Source organism: Nansenia antarctica, assembly GCF_963989245.1.
Source record: "Nansenia antarctica genome assembly, chromosome: 4".
Classification (NCBI taxonomy): Eukaryota; Metazoa; Chordata; class Actinopteri; order Argentiniformes; family Microstomatidae; genus Nansenia; species Nansenia antarctica.
This window is the reverse complement of record NC_137689.1, coordinates 62,474,559-62,495,106: the sequence shown is the minus strand read 5'-3', so window position 1 is coordinate 62,495,106 and position 20,548 is coordinate 62,474,559. Positions and strand designations below refer to the sequence as shown.

The window sequence follows — 20,548 nt, the reverse complement described above, 5'->3', positions numbered from 1 at the left end:
GTCTGGGGCGCTGAGCCCGGGGCAGACACGCAGAACTGGGAGATTCCTGGCGTCTGCTGTTGGCCTTTAGCAGCCGTTTTATGCCTCTCGCTTTTTAGGTGGCTCTCAACCGCCTTAATGCCCATGGTGCCGAGTTTGAATGTTTTCCTACACACAGTGCATCTTGCTTCTTCTGGGTAGCCGGTGGACTTAAGCCAATCGCAAAATCTTCTGTCGTCAAGCCACCTCTCGTTGAACTTGCACTTCCCCATCTCGCAGACTGGCTAATGCTAGGTAGCAAGCACTGCAGCTGACTATAACCAAAGGAACGCAAGGGGGAGGAGTCTGCGCGCTACTCAATGAAATTAAACGTTTGCTCAATAGAAAAATGCCGCGAGAAAAAGTAAAATTAAATAGTCCTGCCCCGACAATTTTAAGACGTTTGGGTAAAGTATTTAAGACCAGTTTAAGACATTTGTAATGAATTTAAGACATTTTAAGGCATTAATTTTATATACATGAATTTAAGACTTTTTAAGACTTTTTAAGGATCCGCGGAAACCCTGGGCGCTGCGCCATGGTGTGAACTTGGCAACAGAGCACTTTATCCTACAGTATACGAAAACCATCATACCTTTTTCATTGATGTCATCACCATCCCCTGTAAAACAGAAAAGTGTTTTGCAGCAAGTCTTATCACAAAGAAACATGTCAGACAATGGGAAATCAACACATTAAGAGACACATAGGAAAGAATGATAAACTGAATATACCACTTCTGAATCCACCTCTTCCGCCCCCTGTTAAGACAACAGGACATTACATTACATTACTTCAGGGTTTAGAAGCATTCAATTGTCAAGCAATGGTTTACTTTGGTGGTTTTATTTACTGAGAAAGGGTCTCAACCCGGGGGGTCATGTTATGGACTTCAATCTTTTGGGAAACAGTATGACCTCTGATATCAGTCAACACTTACCTTTGTTCCCATTCTCATCGGTGCTCCCTGTTCAGAAGAAAACACGCATTCAGCCGGAGTAAAGCAACATCTCTCAATTATCATACTACATAAAATGGAATTTTGTTGAATCTTACTAACTACAATTGCAACTCAAGATTGGCTTGAATGTCTTTCTGTAACTAGTCTGTTTTTCTTAATATAAAAAACACAAAGAACAAAATGGCTTTATAAAAAAACACTCTTTATATTAGGTACTAAATGTAACCACCTGAAGCAAAGCATTTGAAGCCTCCGCCTCCTCCCCTAGCTCCTCTGCCTGTGGAAGAGTAGACAGGCGGTTCAGATCAGCATAACAGCCCATCTAGCGATCATTCATCCCAGAAATTCAGATGCCTATTCAATTGGTAAACGTTTGATTTACCACCTGGATGGAATTTACATTACCGGTACCTTTTAATTGGCTCAGTGCAAACTCTACCCAACCAGCCACTGGCAGAGCTTAACAACCATGCCTATAGAACTTACCACTACCACCAAAGCCTCCTCTACTGTTCCTGGACACACCGTTATCTAAACACACCAATGAAATCCAATCAGCTGATCTTATACATCTTAAATTGTACCTTATAAGATGACAAACATGGTAGATGACAAGTGGAATTCACCTAATAGTTACATTTCAACTTAAATGGGGTACCATCAATCGGGCAGTCCCAAGCATCACAGTTAGCATATACCATATGAAACAGGCACCATCTTACCATTCCAGCTTCTAGTATAGTATCCAATATAATAACTGTTCTGTTTCATGAGCTTGTTCCATTGACTGGGAGAGAACACTACATGCTTAGTCTTTAAAACGAGGAAGTAATTCCTTCACTATTCTGTGTATGTCTATGACACCTGTGAACTTGTTACCTCTGCCTGTGTGATAAGGAACCACCAGACTATTGATTATTAACACACATCTTAAAGATAACTTACCATTACTGGTACTGGTAGCACCCTGCAAATAGATAGTGTGATTGTGAGGACATTTTTCATTTTACTCATATCAAATAGTCTGTGTAACTTGATAAAGCTAATGCTCAGGTGGTAAATTACCTCGTCCCATTCGTCCATGATTGGCTTGTGAAGGGATTAGCTGTAGTAAAAGAATGAAGGTGTCAAAGCAACAAATCTTTAGGGATGAATTCTACTTATCATCTTAGGCAATTAGGCAGAGGAATACATTGATAGAGCAGTTATACATCACCTCCCTGTCATCAGAACGATCACACACCCTTTTGGGTGGTAGAAGTGTAGAAGTTTGACTGGCGGTCAATGTAAATGTGTGGTCTTTGCTACTTTAATCTGATAAAATAAGAAAACTGTATTGCTTTTTAGATATTAGGATCTCAAATCCGCTACAGGTGGCATAACCCTAACCCATATCCTGTCATAAAAAACTACCTTATTGAATCTCCAGGTAATGTATTTCTGACACCCATCACTTTTGCTGTCGTTAACTCATTATAAATTAGTAACGTTGACTGCCAAAGACGCCATTTGAAAAACCAGATACTTTCTTTTTCTTTTTTGGTAGTCTGTCCAATGCACACTTGCCCTTCTCCACCGGCACTAGTTTTGGATCTAGCTGGCTGTTCATTATTTTTATGATAAATTGTAGATAGCTAGCTATAACATCTTCACGAGTCATCTACGTTTCTACATCTCCGTCGAATACTACACAGCAGAGTTTGACGCTTGAGTTTTTACAACGCGCAACCGCCAGAAAAACATACCGGCATATACAGTAAATCGATATTGTCGAACCCTATATATATATATATACACACACACACACACACATACATAACCATACAGGCTAAATACTGATTAACAGTTCATCACTGTAACCCTCCCCCTCCCCCCTACGCAAAACGTGTCCACCGCGTGTTCTGATAATGGACGGACAGCCCACAAGGGGGGTTGAATAGCTGTAGAATGTCGATTGGTTTCACGGCTACATTATTGTCATAGTGCAGCATTTGGAATATATTTTATACATAACTAGCTAGACTTGATAGCTTGGTAGCTAACAATCAATTATAGCGCGTTTACCGAATGCGGACGATCGACCCTTACCTAGCATCTAATTGGAAAGAGTCCGAATTGTCCAACTACCTAATAAGTCCACTTGACGAACTGTTTTACCTATAACATACATAACTAGTTATGTTTAATGACCTATATGTAATATATGACCTATATTTAATGACCGTATACCAGCCGTCAATGACGAAAGCTCTAATGAATAGCAACTAAGCTAACGAAATGCTAACGCTAACACAGCTTGTTCAATGACAGTGCACACACCGTTTAAAGCAAGATTAACTCAATAACATAATTGCAGCACGTGAGATATTAACACATTCATATGTTAAATTGATAAGATATTAAAATGTCTTCCATACATTGTGGAAGGCTTTCCGCGGTGTCTTGGGCCTGGCAGTTCAATTTAAGACTCTCGTCGGTCTGGGCGGTGAGCAGCGAACAGGTTGATGGTCGGAGAGAAAAGAAAGACTCGACGTCTGTGGAGTTGTGACCAGGAGTGTCTAGGACCGGAGCGGGAAGGAGTCACGTGAGAGGAAACAGGACCCGTGTAATTTGCACTTCTGAAAAAAACACGCAATTAACTCCGTTATCATTGAACATGTGAGATAGTTCAACAGTTTACAACAACATTTAAGTTTTGCCCATATACATGCACCTTAATTCATGGATACCTATATTACCGGTATATCTTGTATTTTTATTAACTGCTGTGCAACACATTGTCTCTGAATATTTATCTGAAAATAGCAGCTATGGAGTCCATAAGGAGCCTACCATTTACTGTGTCTTTTAGCTCAACTTCATACTTTGATTATTTTTTCTTCTTCAGTAAACTGTTTCGGAACTACTTGACTGTGCTACTTAATGAGTCAATTGCGTAGTCAGTGGCAGGTGTAAGAGATGAGTACGGTAAGTGGTGGCTTGCCTCAGGCATGAATCTAACCACCCCAAATCAAACAACCAACCGAACTGATCTTGAACCAGTTTATTAAGACGCCACCAGATCGTCGCTCATCAAAGACACAGTAAATAGGCTAATTATGGACTCTATAGATGCTATTTTCAGATAACTAAATTAAGAGACAATGTGTTGCACAGCAACAGTTAACAAAATACAAGATAGAATATAGGTAGCCTATCCATAAATTAAGGTGCATGTATATGGGCAAACTTTAATTTGGTTGTAAACTGTTGAACTATCTCACGTCTTAACGGAGTGAACACGTGATTCCTTCCCTGTTATTCCTGGTCGTGGACGATTCTGTCTTTCTGACTTTCTCAGCCTGCTCGCTGCCACATCCAAGACCATCAAGACACTGCGGAAAGTGTTGCGTAATGTATGGAAGACATTTGATCAAATTACATATAAATGTGTTAATGTCTTACACGTGCTGCAATTATGTCATTGAATTAATCTTGCTTTATGGTGTGCACTGTGCACTATCATTGGGTTACTGTTAACATTTCGTTAACCTAGTTGCTATTAATTAAAGCTTTAGTAATTAACGGTTTGTATACGGCCAGGTAATTAAACATAATTAGTTATGTATTGTATAGCTAAAACTGTTTGGTAAGTGGACTAATTCGGGGATTTTGCTCAAGCGTTTGGACAATTCTGACTCTGTCCAATTAGCAGGATCGTCCGCATTCGGAAAACGCGCTATAATTGATTGTTAGCTACCAACCTATCAAACTGGAGTGGGGGGGGGGGGGGGAGGGCTGCAAATGCATTTGTCTCCCTAATTGCTGATGATGATCAATCAGTAGTATTTAAGCATAAAGATTTGTTGCCATGACACTGTAATTCTTTTACTACAGCCAATCCCAAAACCAATCATGGAAGAGTGGGACGAGGTAATTTGCCACCTGACCATTAACTTCATCAAACACATTTTGATATGAATCATACTAAAATGAAGAGGCAGTTTTTTCCCCTCACAATCACACTCTCTGTTTGCAGGATGCTACTATCAGTACCAGCAATGGTAAGTTAAAGACCCATTTTAAGTTATGAAAAGTTACATTTACATTTTTGGCATTTAGCAGACGCCTTATTCCAAATTACTTACAATTGATACATTTGACTAAGCAAGTGAATCATCAATACACTAGTTGTAGCAGGAAGAGTTATCCAGCTCAGGCCAGGGGCCATTGGCAGTCGTGCTAGAAGAAGAAAGAATTTTACATTTACAAATAATCAATAGCCTGATGGTTCCTTCTGGCAGAGCTAACACGTTCACAGGTGACATGGCTTTGTACACAGAATACTGAAGGAATGATTTCCTTTTTTTAGGGGGTGTTCTCACTAGAACATTTGCTTCACTTGAAACAGAGTTTAGGATAAAGTTCGCTTTGCTCTGTGTTGTTTGGAGCTGTGAGAACTCGCATTCGAAGTCGCTCCCGCAGCAAAGAACCCTCGGATGCTCCGCTTGAAAAGGGTGGTTTCGCTTCGGTTAGAAACGATGCATCCATCACTTTGCTTCGCTTTTGGTGAGAATGCTGCTCGAGGCAGTCCATAGGAAAACAACAGCGCACGCGTGTTGATCTGTATAAGAGCGGGACAACGGGCAACGGACAACTACCACGTCTGTTACTTCGATTGCGTATGTTACTTCGTTTACATGAAGGCTTGTGAAAACGCAAATCAGAGAAATAATTTATGCAACAATGTTGCGAAGTCATCCACTTGCTCCGGGTCTCGATTCGGACTTTCATGTGAGAACATGACCTTAAAGACTAAGCATCTCCTCTCCCAGTGGCATGACCTCATGAAACAGTGAAGGCCACAGTTAGTACACTGCTCAAAAAAAATGAAGGAAACACTTAATCACAGTATTTTCAGGTTCGCCATTGGTGCCCCGTTCTCTTCACAGATGAGAACAGGTTCACACTGAGCATGTGACAGACATGAAAGAGTGTGGAGACGCCGTTGCGAATGTTATGCTGCCTGCAACATCATCCAGCATGACCGGTTTGTCAGTGATGGTATGGGGAGGCATATCCTCGAAGTGTCCCCATTCATTTCTTTGAGCAGTGTATATTGGATACTATACTAGGAGCGAATGATGGTAGGATGGTGCCTTTTTCATATGGTATATGCTAACTGATGCTTGGGAATGCCTGACTGATGGCACCCCATTTAAGTTGAAATGTAATGATTAGGTGAATCCCACTTGGCGTCCTCCATGTTTGTCTTCTTATAAGGTAGAATATTAGATGTATACGATCAGCTGATTCGATGTCATTGGTGTGTTTAGATAACGGTGTGTCCAGGAACAGTGGAGGAGGCTTTGGTGGTAGTGGTAAGTTCTATAGGCATGGTTGTTAAGTTCTGCCAGTGGCTGGTTGGGTAGAGTTTGCACTGAGCCAATTAAAAGGTCATGTAAATTCCACCAAGGTGGTAAATTAAACGTTTACCAATTGAATAGGCATCTGAATATCTGGGATGAATGATCGCTAGATGGGCTGTTATGCTGATCTGAACCTCCTGTCTACTCTTCCACAGGCAGAGGAGCTAGGGGAAGAGGCGGAGGCTTCAAACGCTTTGCTTCAGGTGGTTACATTTAGTACCTAATATAAAGAGTGTTTCAAGCCATTTTGTTCTTTGTGTTTTTTGAATTAAGAAAAACAGACTAGTTACAGAAAGAAATTCAAGCCAATCTTGAGTTGCAATTGTAGTTAGTAAAACTCAACAAAATTCCATTTTATGTACTATGATAATTGAGAGAAGTTGCTTTACTCCGGCTGAATGCGTGTTTTCTTCTGAACAGGGAGCACTGATGAGAATGGGAACAAGGGTAAGTGTTGACTGATATCAGAGGTCATACTGTTTCCCAAAAGATTGAAGTCCATAACATGACCCCCCGGTTTGAGACCCTTTCTCAGTAAATAGGCTTTTTTTCTTTCAGGGGGTGACGGAGGCAGCTCTTGGAATAGTGGTTGGGAGAGAGGAAGAGGTGAGAATGTCTGCTGCTGGTTGGACCTGACTGGGGTCTATTCGGTCTGACGAAACTTCTCCAATATTACTAGAGACATTTTCTCAACCATACAATTCTTATCTGAATGTTCTGAACAGGCCTCCTGAAAGGCATTAGTTTGTATGGTGTGGATTCATTGAGCTGAGTATTTTAACCAATGCTTGATAATTGAATGCTTTTAAACCCTGAAGTAATGTAATGTCCTCTTGTCTTAACAGGGGGCGGAAGTGGTGGATTCAGAAGTGGTATATTCAGTTTATAATTTTTTCCTTCTTTGTGCCTCTTAATGTGTTGATCTTTCATTGTCTGACAAGCTTCTTTGTGACTTGCTGCAAAAAAAATAATCTGTTTTACAGGGGATGGTGATGACATCAATGAAAAAGGTATGATGGTTTTCATATACTGAATGCAGGATAACATGCTCTGTTGCCAAGTTCACACCATGGCGCAGCGCCACTCTTACATTGTTTGGGGAGAACCTTGGGGGTGTAATGGCGGTAAACCATTGAATTCTCCTCACTTCTGCTATTTCCCCTCAGGTTTTGGAGGTGGCAGAGGAGGTCGTGGGGGCAGAGGAGGGTTCCACTCTAGAGGTACATCTGATTCTGCACCACAGGAGGCTGGTGACGGTGAAATGAGGAACACCCCATTCCTCCTTCCATCCGAATGAGCCTGTCTCCTGATTTCTGCCTCCACTGATCTCCCCTTCTAGAATGTTCTGTTAGCTCCATGACTGATGAAGAACAAACATGTCACACACCTGATACAGGCACACGCAGATGCTTGGTTAATCTGTGAAGATGAACACCAACTATGCTCATAAGAATGTACTAGTTGAGTTGCTGATGGGTGTGATCTCAAACGTGATTTCCTGGTTTCAGATGGTGAAGATGGAGGTGGAAGAGGAGGCTTCGGTGGAGGAGGTAATTCAGTGGGCGTTTTGTGTGTTTTTTAAAACCTTTTATTTTACCAGGAATTTCCATTGATGTCTGAGGACATGGGGTTAGAGTGTTGGATGAAACTGCCTTGCCGCTCCTTAGAGTCCATCTCCTTAGAGTGTGTCTTGTCTTTGTTCTCCTCAGGCTACCGTGGAAGAGACGAAGAAGTGTTCTCCAGAGGTTCTGTCTTTGAGATATTACCTTATCAATGAATGGTCATGATTGATTAGTGGAAAGCATAACTTGATTTGTTGACGAGGTGGCCCAGCCACTCTTGCATTGTTTGGGGAGAACCCTGAAATGAGCTGTCCTCTGATTTCTGCTTCCCTGGTTGACAGGAGAGATGGGCTCCTGCCCTATTTGTGTGCAAGGCTTACTTACTTAAACATGGTTTTCTTGCTGTCTTATTGAGACCTGTTTCCCACATCAGGCTCCCGGGATGGTGAGGGAGGAGACGGTGATGCTGATGGTCAGTATGTTCATACCTGATGGCCATGGGCTCTAAATATTGCAAACTTTCTCTTCTACTGTAAACCGTCTCTCCTGAGTGGTCTAGCTAAGCAGGAGTTTCGGAGTATCTAAGGCCTCCCTAAGACCTTCTAGGGTGACCTGTGCCTCCCCTCCCTCCTTAGCACCTCCAAGGGTGACCTATGTGCCCCCCACCCCCTCTGAAGAGGACTCTGATGTCTTCGCTCAGTTTGAAACGGGCATCAACTTTGACAAGTATGACAACATCCTGGTGGATGTCAGTGGCAGCAACCCCCCCAAAGCCATCCTGGTGAGTTCCTTCATGGTGTCTTCATGTTGCCTCAGTTGATGACTTTCACTACCTGATGAGCAATTTTTTTTAACCAATTTTCACAAATTGTCTTGAATGGTTTACATTTGCTTGTTTGTCTGTGAATTGTTGTATGATCTGAAGGTAAATTGAGAGACCGTAACACTGTCCCCCGATCTCTGTCCCAGCATGGCATCCCCATCATCTTAGCCGGCAGAGACCTCATGGCCTGTGCCCAGACCGGCTCTGGAAAAACAGTGAGTCACCTTCTACAATCTACACAAAAATTTTCTATATATACAGTATATCCACCAATATTTTTGGATGCATAATACTGATCAATACACAGTTTTAATCTGTTTTCTATCAACACTTGGCTCTAGCATGTTTTATCAACATGTTTTGAATTCAAGTGCACCCTGCACAATTGCCTTTATTTTCTCTCTTTGTGCAGACAAATCAATTAATACAATTGACAACAACAATCTGTAAGGGACTAATGATTGTTTTGCTGTAAACCGCTCCCCAGGCTGCGTTCCTGCTGCCCATCCTGCAGAAGCTGATGGCGGACGGTGTGGCAGCCAGCAGGTTCAGCGAGGTGCAGGAACCAGAGGCCATCATCGTGGCTCCCACGAGGGAGCTCATCAACCAGATCTACCTGGAGGCCAGGAAGTTCGCCTTCGGGTGAGGAAGGCAGCCCTTCTAGAATGTGTTATAAAACATTAAGGAGTTTTAGAAAGTGTCCCGAACATTCCCCAGTTCTAGGATGAATGCCACATTTTCAGCAAAGCGTGAATGTTGTTTTGCCCAAAGGAACTAAACGTGATGTGACAACATTGTCCCTCTCCTCTGCAGGACGTGTGGGCATCAGCACCGGCTACGCCATAAGAGAGGTGCTGAAGGGCTGCAACGTGCTCTGTGGAACCCCGGGGAGACTGCTGGACGTCATTGGAAGAGGGAAGGTAACCTCATCTACTGTACCTCATCTGACCTGCAGTACACGCTATTGTACAAGTATTGTTTAACGTATGAGAGCAGTTGGTGGCAGGTGATCCATATGCCTTTAGTTCTATCTATCCTACCATATCATGTGCTTTTTTTCATATAACTCCTATTTTAGAGACTACACTGGCTTCCTGTTAAATTCAGAATAGATTTCAAAATCCTTCTGCTTGTTTATAAAGCTCTCACTGGCACAGCACCAGAATATCTGAAAGACCTTTTGCTAGCATATCAGCCCAATGTGTACCACAGATTTGGTGAGGCTGCAAATATGTTCAAGTCAAGACTGAAAACCCATCTTTTTAATATTGCCTTTGAATGACTAAATAATGTAATAACCATCGGAGTACGGGAAACAACAAACTGCAAATCCACGGGATCATTATGAAGAAGGGGTGTAAGTAGGCCTACAATGCTAGCAATGCTACAATAGGCTCCATGTCCAGGAAATTGTGTTTCCTTCACACTTTAATTTTCATAAATATCACTATTTTACTTATAGAAATGTTATGATATAATAACATATGAAAATATTTACTTTCAAGGAAACATTGTTTATTTTGTCACCCTGAAGATCCATAGCAACACAACACTTCTTTTTATATAATGACAGTCAATCAATCAAATTGATTTGGATAGGGATTTTTACAAAACTATTGTCTCCAAGGCACAAGAACAATACTAAACAATATAAACAATAAATACAAACAATATGAACACCGAACCATAGACCAGAGTTGATTGTGTTCCATCCTCTGGTCCTGGTCAGATGCTCCTGTGAAGCCAAAGCGACTGTCCTGCATGGCCGTCCAGTCCGGCTCCCAGATCTCCTCTAACGTATCCTGCTTCTGGGATGCCGGGAGGAGGCAGGAGCTGCCTGGGGGAGTAGAGGAGGTGCCCACTACCTACACTCTGTTGACCACCATAGTGTAAGTCACTGGCTCTGTGGATACGCATTGTGGTGTTTGGGTCAGGGGAGGCTGGTGGAGGTAGAAACCGGAGGAGGTGCTCATTGCGATGGATATCTCATTCCATTTCATGCATTACAACGAGCCCGTCCTCTGATTTTGACCTCCATGTATGATAATGAATAATATTACTAGGACCAGACAGTTGTCTTGCTCTGTTTTACGGATAAATGTAGGCATAAGATAATTCTGTTTTTATAACATTGTATTGATTATGAGGGCATCAGCAATTTGTTGTTAACTACAGATAGTGTGCAACTGAAATCAGCAATTTGAGTTGGTGGACTCTCGAATATATTCAAATTCCAGGCTCTGGGGCAACAAAAGGTGAAAATGTTTAAAAGGGTGTGGGTAGACTGTCTATACAGGGACTTGTATTCCATACATGTATTTGTTTTCAATTGCTCTCAGCAATCAGTTAATCTGGCTCCAGTTGTGATCAAGCGTCTTAAACAGTGGCAGCTTTTAGTTTCCCTTCCAAACAAACTGGATCATATTAGCCATCGACTAATGTACATCGGACTGGTGGAAAAATAAGGAGAATCAACTCAGGATGAGTTTATATTTCCCTGCAGGGATTCCAACAAGACATTCATAAGTAAGGCACAGAGGAGCAGTGGCGTCATCTTCTTTGAAACGTTCCCTATGTTCATGGATCAGATTAGTGTCTAGTTCATTGTATCAGTATGTGTGGTAGAACTGTACCGAGATATCTGTCATTGGTGAGATATGTGACGTCTCCTCTGTCCTCTCTCCTCTAGAGCCCTCCAGTAAGCCTGATCTGTGGAGGGTGCTCATGCCTGTCCAGGGGCAAGCTGAACGGAGAATACAACTGATGTCTAAGGTAGGGAAAGAAACACTGACACATTACATACAACACAGGTATGATAGTAGATTTTAATCCATGTTTGGTTAATAGTGAAGAAGGAGAAGAATCCTCATCTACACATGATCCCCCAATTGCTTCACAACTGTTTTCAAGTCTGGGTAAAGTCTTTATTGTCTGGTTGGCAGTTGATCACTGGGTCTTGTTTCAATGTTGAATAGATTTTAACAAACAAGACACATTTCTGTAGATCATATTTGAAGAGTCATTGTATGTATGTTCTATGACTGTCCTCTATATTTTTATGTTAATATTGTTTGACATGGAGACGTTCCGGCTGCAGAGCCTGAGGCCTGACACCGTGTATGTGATTCAGGTGCGCTGCATTGATGACAAGGACTACGGCTACTGGAGCGACTGGAGCAGTAACACCACCGCCAGGACCCCTGAGGCCGGTGAGTGTAAGAGCCAGTCACCACAACCATTAAAAGGGAAGTTTGTAGACTTCCGGTGGCGAAACGTGCAAGATGGCTGCTTAATTTTGAGCTCCCAATAGCCAGATAAAACTAACCCCCTTAATTCATAAACTTTAATACAAATCGTTATAAAATATATTGGAATGAGTGGGGGAAAGAAAACTAGAGGACAAAAGAAATGTGATGAGCAACAAATAAAGAATTCTACGGAGATGGATGACGCTCAAGGCTCAGGCGAAGGCTCGGCACTCACCGGCCTCAGGGGTCCTGGCGGTGGTGTTACTGCTCCAGTCGCTCCAGTAGCCGTAGTCCTTGTCATGAATGCAGCGCACCTGAACCACATACACGGTGTCAGGCCTCAGGCTCTGCAGCCGGAACGTCTCCATGTCAAACAATATTAACATAAAAATATAGAGGACAGTCATAGAACATACATACAATGACTCTTCAAATATGATCTACAGAAATGTGTCTTGTTTGTTAAAATCTATTCAACATTGAAACAAGACCCAGTGATCAACTGCCAACCAGACAATAAAGACTTTACCCAGACTTGAAAACGCCCACTATACAAATGTAACATTATTATTATTATTACTTAAAATTGTTTTCTTGAGAATCACCATATGACCCTTCATCGTAGCCTAAATGATGTGAAAAAGATGTTAAATATCTGTTCTCTGCCAGGCTCCTGTGGAGTGTAATGGAAGGATCCGGAGCTACAGGGTAAAGATCCAGGACTGGGATTGGGAGAGCGTGGTGGTGAACGGCTCTGAGGCTGACCTGGAGGCCTGGTCGCAAGAGAGGAAAATCACCGTCCTCCGCCAGATTAGCCTGTCTGAGAAGAAGAGGGTCTATGCTGAAGTGATTGCCAGCAACTCTGCCGGCCAGTCGCCTATTGCCCTGCTAGTTATCCCTAAAGTAACACAAGGTGTGTGTGTGTGTGTGTGTGTGTGTGTGCGTGCGTGTGTGCGTGCTACCTTGCTAGCTGGATGCCATGTATAACAATGTTTCTATAATACTTTGTGAAGTGTGTATTTATGTTAATGTTATGTGTGCTCTAGAGCCCCCTCCGGTGGAGTCGTTGGGCTGGTACACCCAGGAGGGCCAGCTGTGGGTGGAGTGGCAGCCCCCCAACATGACCGCCAATGTGGCTGGGCACCCCAGGGCGGTGACGGAGTACCTGGTGGAGTGGGTCTCTGTCAGCGACGGCCAGATGGACTGGCAGAGAGAAGGCAAACGCACCAGGACAGCAGCCATCAGAGGTCAGGATGAGGCAGCTCTTTATGGTCATGGTTGACTTAGATAACCTTAGCTAAGTTAAGGTCAACTTAGCTAATTAAGCTAAGTTATGGTTGACTTCGATAATTTAGCTAAGGTATGGTTGACTTAGATAACCTTAGCTAAATGTAGTGCTAGGCAGCACTTTATACCAGCTCCTTTCAGTATGTACGTTTTTAGTGGTGGTTTCCTGGCCACAGATTAAGCCAAGTCTTGGAATAAATTGTAATTACAAAACATGTTAGGCTTAATTTGTGCGTGGGAACACTTAACACCTTTTTGAGACGTGGACCATGCATACATATGGTTCTGCTGTCTAATAAATATAATTCCACGTTTTCCCCATGCAGGAAACATAGAGAAGTATAAACGTTACGACATCTCTGTGTATCCGCTGTACTCTGGAATGGTTGGGAAGCCTGTCACCACAGCAGCCTTTCTGGAACAAGGGGGTAAGACACGCACACACATGCACACACAAGATGGATCCATCATTATGTTGTCTATGTTAACTGTCAACTGATCTTCAAAACCTTGATTAGGTAAATCAGGTGTCTCCCTGCTGTGCTGGGACAAAAGCCTGCAGTACTGCAGCTCCCCAGGACCAGGAGTGAGCAGCACTTAGTAACGTAGTTGAACTCATCGCAGTTTCTCTGTCCTCTGCTCCGCTGCTGTAGTTCCTTTGGAGGGTCCGTCAGTGAAGCTGAGGCCAGGGAAGAACGATGCAGAGCTGGAGTGGATGGAGATCCCTCTGGACAGACAACGAGGCTTCATCACCAACTACACCATCTACTACACCACAGGGGGCCACGAACTCTGTACGTACTGTACACACACACTCAAACAGACGCGACGGACACGCACGCACGCACACACACACACACACACACACACACACACACACACACACATTAATTAAATAAAAATGTTATATTAAAATGATTCTGTGTCTTGACCCAATTTACTGTCATCTCGTTCTCCATGTGCAGTCCTGCTGTAATGGGAGTGTCGGGCCGGCGTGTACGAGTGTGTGTGTTCACCTCTGTGACTGTGTTGTTTTGCAGCCGACAGCGTGCCTCCTGACACCGACTCCTACACGCTCAGGCACCTGTCCAGCAGCAGTAACTACGTGGTGCGGGTCATGGCCTCTACTGTGGTGGGATACACCAACAGCACCAACTTCTCCTTCGTTACCCACACCTACGGTGAGCGTTACCAGGAGCACAGTACTGTTCTAAAACCAAGCACACACACAACCAACACAAACATGTTACATGGACTGAGGTACACCCACATGGTTTTCTTTTGTATTCTGTCTGTCATGTATTTCCAAAATTGCACCATGTGAATGGACTCCATCAGCAATATTTTCACAAAATCTGCCTGAGCACAAGAATATTTCATACTACAAAAGCAACATTTTGCACTCTGTTAAACTTCTGTCCCTCTATAACTTCCCCTGGGCTGCCATCCGTTCTCCCTCTGTGGTTCTATTCGTTAGTCAAGTGAATCAACAATAATGTTGTAGATGTCATCTTTATGTTGTATCTCATCTTGATGTTCTAGATCTCATTAAAATGTTCTCTATTTGTTGTGTGCGTGTGTGCGTGTGCGTGTGCGCGTGTGCGTGCGTGCGCGTGCGCGTTGTCCATCAGCTCCGGGCCAGATAGAGGGCATCGTGGTGGGAGCGTGTTTCGCCTTCCTGTTCGTGGTGTTGATGACCATGCTGTTCTGCATGTGCAAGAAGGAGTCGTGAGTTACTCCTAGTTATCCTGTCTCTCCTACACTGTGACAGCCTGGAACAACATTCATCACTATGGATTATTATATTATATATTATATTTATGACTCCTGGAAAGTTACTGCAGCAGTTTTGGCTTCTCTCTGTGAAGACAGCACATAGATAGATAGATATATCTTTATTTATGTGTCACTCCTCAACAAACAGGTATGGTATAAAGAACAGCAACAAAAGGTGCATTAAAAAGTTGTGAGACACAATACAAATCATAGCAATACAAATTAAAAACGTACATTCGAGTACTATTTCACTTGAACTATTACACAGCAAATTGGCATTGGCATTACAATAAAATACAGTATACAGTAAAGGCAATGATAAAAAGGTTTTGATAAAAAGATCAGCGCGGATGTCGTTATAAAGTTCACAGTGTAATAGGACGTGGGCTTCGGATTCAATCGAACCACTGTTGCACAGTGTGCAGAAACGACTCTCCACTGGGGTGTTAGTGTATCTGCCGGTTTCCAGGGCTAAGGGAGCGACTCCACACCTAAATTTGGCAAGGGCACTTCTATGCTGCCTGGGCATAATGCATTGAACATAGGGTTCTGATTCAAAAACATTTTTAAAAGAACAGTAAGTAGTGCCCCGCAGTGGCGTAGCGGTCTAAGCACTAGCCACTAGTGCAAGCTGCCCACCGGGGACTGGGATCGAATCCCGGTCTCGCCAGACCCGGATATGGCCGAGGCACACAGCATATTGAGCGGCCGCTCCAGAGGGCGGTATAGGACTATTTCCGGACAAGGATCCGTCGCGCAACAGTGCCCCCGGGGTGCCGGAATAACGGTGCTGGGCTCGAGGAGCCAGTCAGCTAGTCTGCCTGGCGATCTCCTCTGGGGCTGCCGGCCACGGGGTCGTGCGGCGGATCCTACGCAATAGGCAGGGGATAATTGGATGCTAGGTTGGGTTCAATTGGATACCAAATTGGGTGAAAAAGGGATAAAATCTGAAAAACAAATTTATAAAAAAAAAAAAACAGTAAGTACGCAGTTTGTTTCCCTCTGGCCTGTTAATCTGCCGGAGCCATTTCTCCTTGTCTGCCTCTGCAACTGCTCCATCAAGACTCCGTAGATCATTTCTTGATAGGATTAGATCAGTGCTGGCGAGGTGGGATAGATGTAGAGAGCTAAAGAAAAATCGCACCGTATGAGCATAGTTTTTCACATTTCTCATCTGGTTAGCCCACAGGAACACACGCTTACATAGCCTGTTATCAGGCATACCACACAGTCTCTTCCAGTTCTTGAAAATGCATGACCACTGGTGTTGCCACATGGTTTTCCACCCCAAATCACCTTGTATGGCAGCATTCGGTGTGTATTTACCCACACCCAAACAAAAACGACATGCCCTATTAAAAACTGCATTAATACAAGAGTGACTTTTGTAACCCCAGACAGCAGCTGCATAGGTCAGGATGGGCAGAGCCAAAGATTCAAACAATTTGGTGAAACATTTGAAGGGGAAACCACCCAATATTTTGCTTTTGGCTATAATTGCACCTAGTGCTCTATTTGCATGCAAGGCTAGATGTTTAGCAGTTACACTATAGTCTAGGAACTCTGTTAAGTATAGACCCAGATATTTGTATTCTCTGACTACCTCTAGTGGGGAAAGCCCACATGAGAAGCTAAAACTGGACAGGGGCTTTGCTGGATTTCTGAAATGCACTACTTTGGTTTTATCAACATTTATATTTAGTTTCCACTCCTGGCACCAACTATGGACCAGTGTCAGCATCTCCTGTAGTTCCTCTTCTGTCTCAGATATCAGGGTAATATCATCTGCATATAAAAGTATAGAGATCTTTTCATTTCCTATAGGGACACCTTTTCCCAAGGCCTTAATTGCTATACTTAAGTCATTTATATATATGGAGAACAGAACAGGTGACAAAATGCAGCCCTGTTTTACGCCGATGTCGACTAGGAACCAATCTGTAAGGCTACCATTTACACGGACACAGCATTTCACATTTTCGTACAGAGCAGTAAGACAGTTAAGGTTGTTGCCATGTAGGCCTACAGCTGACAACTTCTCCCATAGCATGCTACGGTTAATATGATCAAAGGCTTTGGAAAAATCGATAAAAGAGCAGAATGTAGATTTTCTAAGCTTTTTCCTTGAGTCTATAATAGCAGTTAAAGTGGCAATAATGGTCTATACAACTCCTTTTCTTTCTAAACCCATTTTGTTCATCTGTTATGATGCCGTTGGACTCCACCCACTCAGAGACCCTGTTATGTAACACACAGCAGAACAGTTTATATACAGCAGAGGTCAAAGTAATAGCTCGATAGTTTGCAGGTATTCTTTTATCTTTTCCCCCGCCTTTATAGATAGGGTTGATGATGCCATATTTCCATAGTTCTGGGATTGTGCCATTAAGAAAACAATGATTAAAAAGCCTATGCAATAAGTTAAGTGCATTACCATTTTTCAGAACATCAGTAGGTAGCCCATCAAAACCATATGCTTTGCGTTTCTTGGCTGCTTGCAGGACTTTGACAATCTCATGCTCACTGATTGGCTGGTTCAGGGATGTATCCAGGTTAAAGTGGGGGTGCTCTGTGACTCTGGCGAGGGTGGGGCCACTATGCTGGTTCGCCTGGAACAAGCTGGCAAACTCGCTCCTCCCCGACTCTAGGACAGATTCTTTATCAGTCTGTGGGGAGCCATCCGGCCCCAAGACCTCCCAGGGGATGTTGGGGTGCCGCTCGCTGCCTACACCAAGCTGGTTAACTTGGCTCCAGAAGGTCTTCGGGTCGTTGCTTTCTAGCTCCTGGATATTCTCCTGTTGCAGTCTCCAGTGGCGTCTCTTTGCAGCTTGGACTGAGCGGTCAAACTGTCTCTGTCTGTCCTTCATCACAGCTCTAGCCCTGGCTCTTGTTGGTCCGGGGGGGCAGGATGTCCACTCCTTCTCTGCCACGCTCAAGGAGTTCCATAATGAGGATTGCTCATCTGTCCACCAGGCTTTTTTGGTTTTCCTCTTTTTGTTTGTGCGACCCGGTTGGATAATAATGTCCTTGTGGGGTATCTGTTCTCGCATCTCATGTTTTACAATGTCACAAAACTGAGCATACACCGAGTCCACAGTAAACTGGTTGGCTGCTGAGGCCTCTAACTGGGCTATACAGCCCCTCAGTGCATCTTGGCAGCTGTCACTAGACAGGAAGTGGTCGGGGATAGTGGACAAATCAAAGGCAGTGAAAGAGACCCTGTCCTCGTTCCTCTGTTTGGAAGATTGAGGTAGGGAAGGTACTGCTGGTAGGGCCATGGTGCAGGTAAGGCAGGAGTGGTCTGGGATTACTCTAGTCGTGTCCATAATTGAGACACACCCCGCTTGAGTGAAAAGGTCCCTGCTCCTAGTTACAGTGAAGTCACTAAACCAATGCAGATTTTCATGAGGGACGATTAAATAATCAACAACTGACAGCCCCTTAGTTGACTTGACACACAGGTGAAGTCATTCTTACAATAGTTTCTCCCGTTTAGAATACAGCAATTTGCACTGATCAGAAATTGTGTAAGTAATTCACCATGGGAGTTAGATGAGAAGTCCACTACATTCCGTTCTTCCACCAAGTCCTCGCCCTCAATATAGTCCTGAGAATCTGCACAACGGCTGTTGAAGTCTCCCATTATAAGAAAAGGGCCAAGTTTCTGAAAACTATAGACATTTGTGAGGATATTTTCATAAAAGTCTGCTGCATCTACCTGCCTAGTGGAGTTGGCTGGGGGTAAATAACACACAGCCACAGAGAAAGTATGGCTTATGTTAATGACATACTGTATGTCATTGCTGAGGAATTTGACTTTGCTTGATATCATACAGTAGATTAGCTGTCTGAACAAAGCACTTACAAAATTAGCTGTGTTTGTGTTTGAAATAATTCCTTTTCAAAGAACTATCACTCCATTTCACTGAATCTAGCATGAAGGCTTCAGTGGAATCAACAGAATAGTTCCAAACGTTCTCATCCTGCATGCCAAACCAAACACAAAGCAACAGACTAACACCTATAGTCTATTTTTCACCTGCTAAAAGACGTTCTCTAACCATGCCTTGTTTTGTTTAGGATCAAGAAGATCTTCTGGCCGGTTGTCCCAGACCCCTCCAACAGCACCATCGCCACCTGGTCACCTGACTTCCCCTCCAAAGTAGGTCCCAGTGCCTCTGTGCTGCTGTGGGAAGAAATAAACTTAGGAACTTATAAACTTAGGAACTTAGATGATTTATGTAAAACACCTGTCCTAGATTCAGATGTGCATCCACTTCACCTATCTATATCTCTATATTATTATTATTATTATTAGTATTATTATTATACTGGTTATTATTTAATCCCATCAACCCTCTTCTCTCTCTCCCCCCTCTCCCCTGCCAGGCGGACAGCCCCAAGGAGAGCATCCTGGCAGATGTGAGCGTGGTGGAAGTGGATGTGTTTGACAGGAAGTCCCTGTACGAGGAGGACAAGACGTGCCTGCCCCTGAAGAAGGACAAGTACCTGTCGGAAGAGCACAGCAGCGGCATCGGAGGCTCCTCCTGTATGTCCTCGCCACGCCAGAGCGTCTCTGACAGCGACGAGGGCGGAGACTCGGGCCAGACCACGGCCAGCACCGTCCAATACTCCTCTGTGGTGGCCGCCTCCACTGGCTACAAGACCCAGACCCCGGGGTCCCTCCCCCCCCAGACCCAGACCCAGGCCCAGGCCCAGCACGTCTTCGCCCGCTCTGAGTCCACACAGCCCCTGCTGGACTCAGAGGAGCACCCTGACCTCCACCACCAGCACCACCTCCAGGAGGGGCAGGAGTCCCGCTACCCCAGGAACCCATACTTCAGACGCTCGCCGGCGGGTAACGAGGACAGCCGTCCGCCTGCGGAGTTCAACCAGCTAGAGATGGAGGAGCAGGGCGGGGCCTCGTCGCTCAGGTTCAGCCCATTGGAGGAGGGGTCTCAGCAGACCACGCCCACAGATGAAGAGGAAACCCCTGATTGGCAGCCGTCGTCAGCAGGACCCGCCCCTAGCTATATGCCTCAGCTGAGTGGCTACAGGCCACAATGAGGGAGAGTCAGAGGACGTTGACTTTTGTTTGCAATAGTGTAATTCCTCCGTGCCTTTTGTTCATTTCAAAGCTTTAAAAGTCAGCAAGTCCAAGTGTTTTTAGAATGATGTCTGTGAGTCTATTAGGTTTTGCACTTTTTTTATTGCCAATCATGAACTCATACACTGTGTGTCCATCGTAACATGCTTCACAAACTGACTGTTTAGGTTTGTAGACTTAGCCTTTGTCTTGAGGCTTTTATTGTTGTAATGTCCTAAAAAGCTAATAGAATCACAGAAGTCATGACTTGTAATGTAGTTTATCACATAGCTTCAAGCTGACAATTTTTCATACTATTACAATTGTACAATAAGTATATTATACATATATGAATGTAATTAACAGATATAGTCATGTT

The 20,548-nt window shown here is 43.8% G+C and overlaps 1 protein-coding gene across 1 annotated transcript; it reads left to right on the top strand.

The window, feature by feature from the left end:
* Positions 1 to 11,848: 11,848 nt before the first annotated feature.
* LOC308156230 (interleukin-6 receptor subunit beta-like) lies at positions 11,849 to 20,330 on the top strand (the record flags this gene model as incomplete). Its single annotated transcript, XM_080529580.1, has 9 exons — positions 11,849 to 11,977; positions 12,690 to 12,933; positions 13,067 to 13,267; positions 13,634 to 13,735; positions 13,961 to 14,101; positions 14,348 to 14,488; positions 14,939 to 15,035; positions 19,164 to 19,245; positions 19,473 to 20,330. 9 exons carry the CDS (start codon positions 11,849 to 11,851, stop codon positions 20,148 to 20,150), a joined length of 1,815 nt encoding a protein of 604 aa, XP_080385706.1. The 3' UTR covers positions 20,151 to 20,330.
* Between the last annotated feature and the right edge of the window lie 218 nt (positions 20,331 to 20,548).